General features: G+C 31.8%; 1 protein-coding gene across 1 annotated transcript in view; it reads right to left on the bottom strand.

The window, feature by feature from the left end:
- LOC108578746 (integrator complex subunit 3) overlaps positions 1–2118 on the bottom strand; it is an 11082-nt gene that overhangs the window by 915 nt on the left and 8049 nt on the right. Inside the window, 5 exon segments of the mRNA XM_017942130.1 lie at positions 37–404; positions 521–614; positions 680–1225; positions 1329–1467; positions 1924–2118. Coding sequence (XP_017797619.1) covers positions 37–404; positions 521–614; positions 680–1225; positions 1329–1467; positions 1924–2118 — 1342 coding nt within the window.

The following is a 2118-nucleotide window of genomic DNA, read 5'->3' as shown; positions in this document are numbered from 1 at the left end:
TTTAATTATACATTTTTTTGCGAATGATTTACTTACTTCTCTTGTTTAAGCATGAACAGTATCGATGTCAGTGCTTCTGCGTGATCTCGAAATTGCAATTTAGGTAAAACAGGCAGTACATAATCGATTGGAAAATCATGGGCAAAAATAAGTTGCCAAAAACAGTACTGTTCGAATGTTTCCCAATTTAAACTTGCTGTCAACAGTGATGTAAACGATTCTTTCTTTAACATTTTTAAATGTCCTTGCATTATTTGACATACTAATTCTTGTAATTGGCATGCATCAACGGTTGACACAACCAAATGCAGTAATTGAACATTTCCCAGAGTCACATTTTGAAATCCCATATATATGTCAGGCACAAGATAACACAGCATGAATATGTTGTCTTCATGGCAGAGCTGTAAAAAGTATAATGTATTCAATATAGATATATACACAATAAAATATTACAAATATTTAAAGCAATGAATTAAATTATTATTATTATAGTACAGTTTCTATCCCGGAAACATACCTTCAAATCTGATATTAAACACCCATCCAATTTCTTCTCTCGATGCGCACAAAAATCTTTATACACCGATGCTTTAACATCATTTAACACATTACTAAAAGAAAAAGAATATAAGAATATTTTTTATGGTTTGTTTTATTTTTGCATATCACTACAAACCTTGGTTCGCCCTCTCGTTTTTCTTCTTCTCTGCCCCAGACTTTCAAGAAGTAAAGTAACAGGTAACCTATCCTTGGTTGAACATTCTGCATCTCTGCAAGTACCCGAGCTAAAAGTTTCCGCCTATTGTCCTCTTCTTTACACAACTGAAACTGATTTCGAAACATAACAAACAACGGCGTGCTTATACTATCAGTCAAGGCTTCTTCATTCAAATTATCTGTTGGAAATATTTGGGATGTAATTTGTGAGGATAAGATAGTTGATATGCAAGAAGCCAATGCTGGTATAGTTTCCGCATCTATTTCATCTTCTACAACCATTTGTACTATCCTTTCCATTGTTTGACACCTCACTTCATTGTCTGTTTCACTGTGTAAACTTTCTACAGCAGTCCTTAACTCTTCTGGTTCTAAAATTAAATTTAACTGAGATGTGATATCTTCTTTCTTCACAACACAATTTGCATTTTTTTGTTCGTTTTTCAACTTCACATTTGCTAATGGAACATCTTCTTCGTCTTCCTCTTCAACTTTAGTCACTATCCTGCAACATTATATGTTCTTTAATGGTACTGTACTTATACTCAAGAGCTACCAGTTAAAATGCTATATAGAATAAAGAATGTAAACATAAAAGCAAGTCTAACCTTAATGGCATTTCTTCCTCTTCATCACTAAAAGCCGGTTCTGGGTCTTGATTTACATGATTGTTTTCCACTGGTGTATTTGCTATATTTTCCAGTGTGGCTCCAGGTGTAAGATCCTTATTAAGTTCTTCCATTTTACCTGAATATACAGGAACCTTATTTCCTGCTTAAAAAGATCATGCAAAAACCAAAGTTAGTAAGCATTTAATGTGCTATAAGCTTGAAGGAAAGGTGAATAATAAAACGTGTTAAAGAAAAATTAAAAAGGAAAGACCAGAAGATGAATTTTAAACCATTATGAAAATGAAATGATTTGTTAAGATGCTAACACAAAGACCCAAAATATACAATAAATAATTTTCTGATATTATTTCTAAATAATATGTACATATGAATATTTATGTTCATATTTACACACTGTATGTATTTATAAAAATTTTAATATGTACAAATATGTATTAATCAAAGCATGAATTTTAATATGCAATGACTGTATCTAATACTATATGTATGTGCAACAGTAAGCTATTTTCAGTGCATTAATTTTTAATCATCTATAATCAAATATGCATGCAATATTGTTTAATAACTTTACCAGGATCTGCATTAGGTGGTAAGCAGAATTCTTTAAACGTTTCCCTTATTTTGCTCCTTAATTCACGATCTAACTTGGGACTGTCAAACAATGGGTAGAGACTTGGCAAAACCCGTTTTTCCAAAATTTGTCTTAACGACGAGAAGATTCCATTTCTCACTTTTTCCGTTAAAGGAGGATAGAAATTCGGTATTA

This window comes from Habropoda laboriosa, unplaced genomic scaffold (assembly GCF_001263275.1).
Source record: "Habropoda laboriosa isolate 0110345459 unplaced genomic scaffold, ASM126327v1 scaffold28, whole genome shotgun sequence".
NCBI classification, from domain to species: Eukaryota; Metazoa; Arthropoda; class Insecta; order Hymenoptera; family Apidae; genus Habropoda; species Habropoda laboriosa.
Note: the sequence above shows the minus strand (reverse complement) of the source record. Positions and strands in the feature narration are given on the sequence as shown.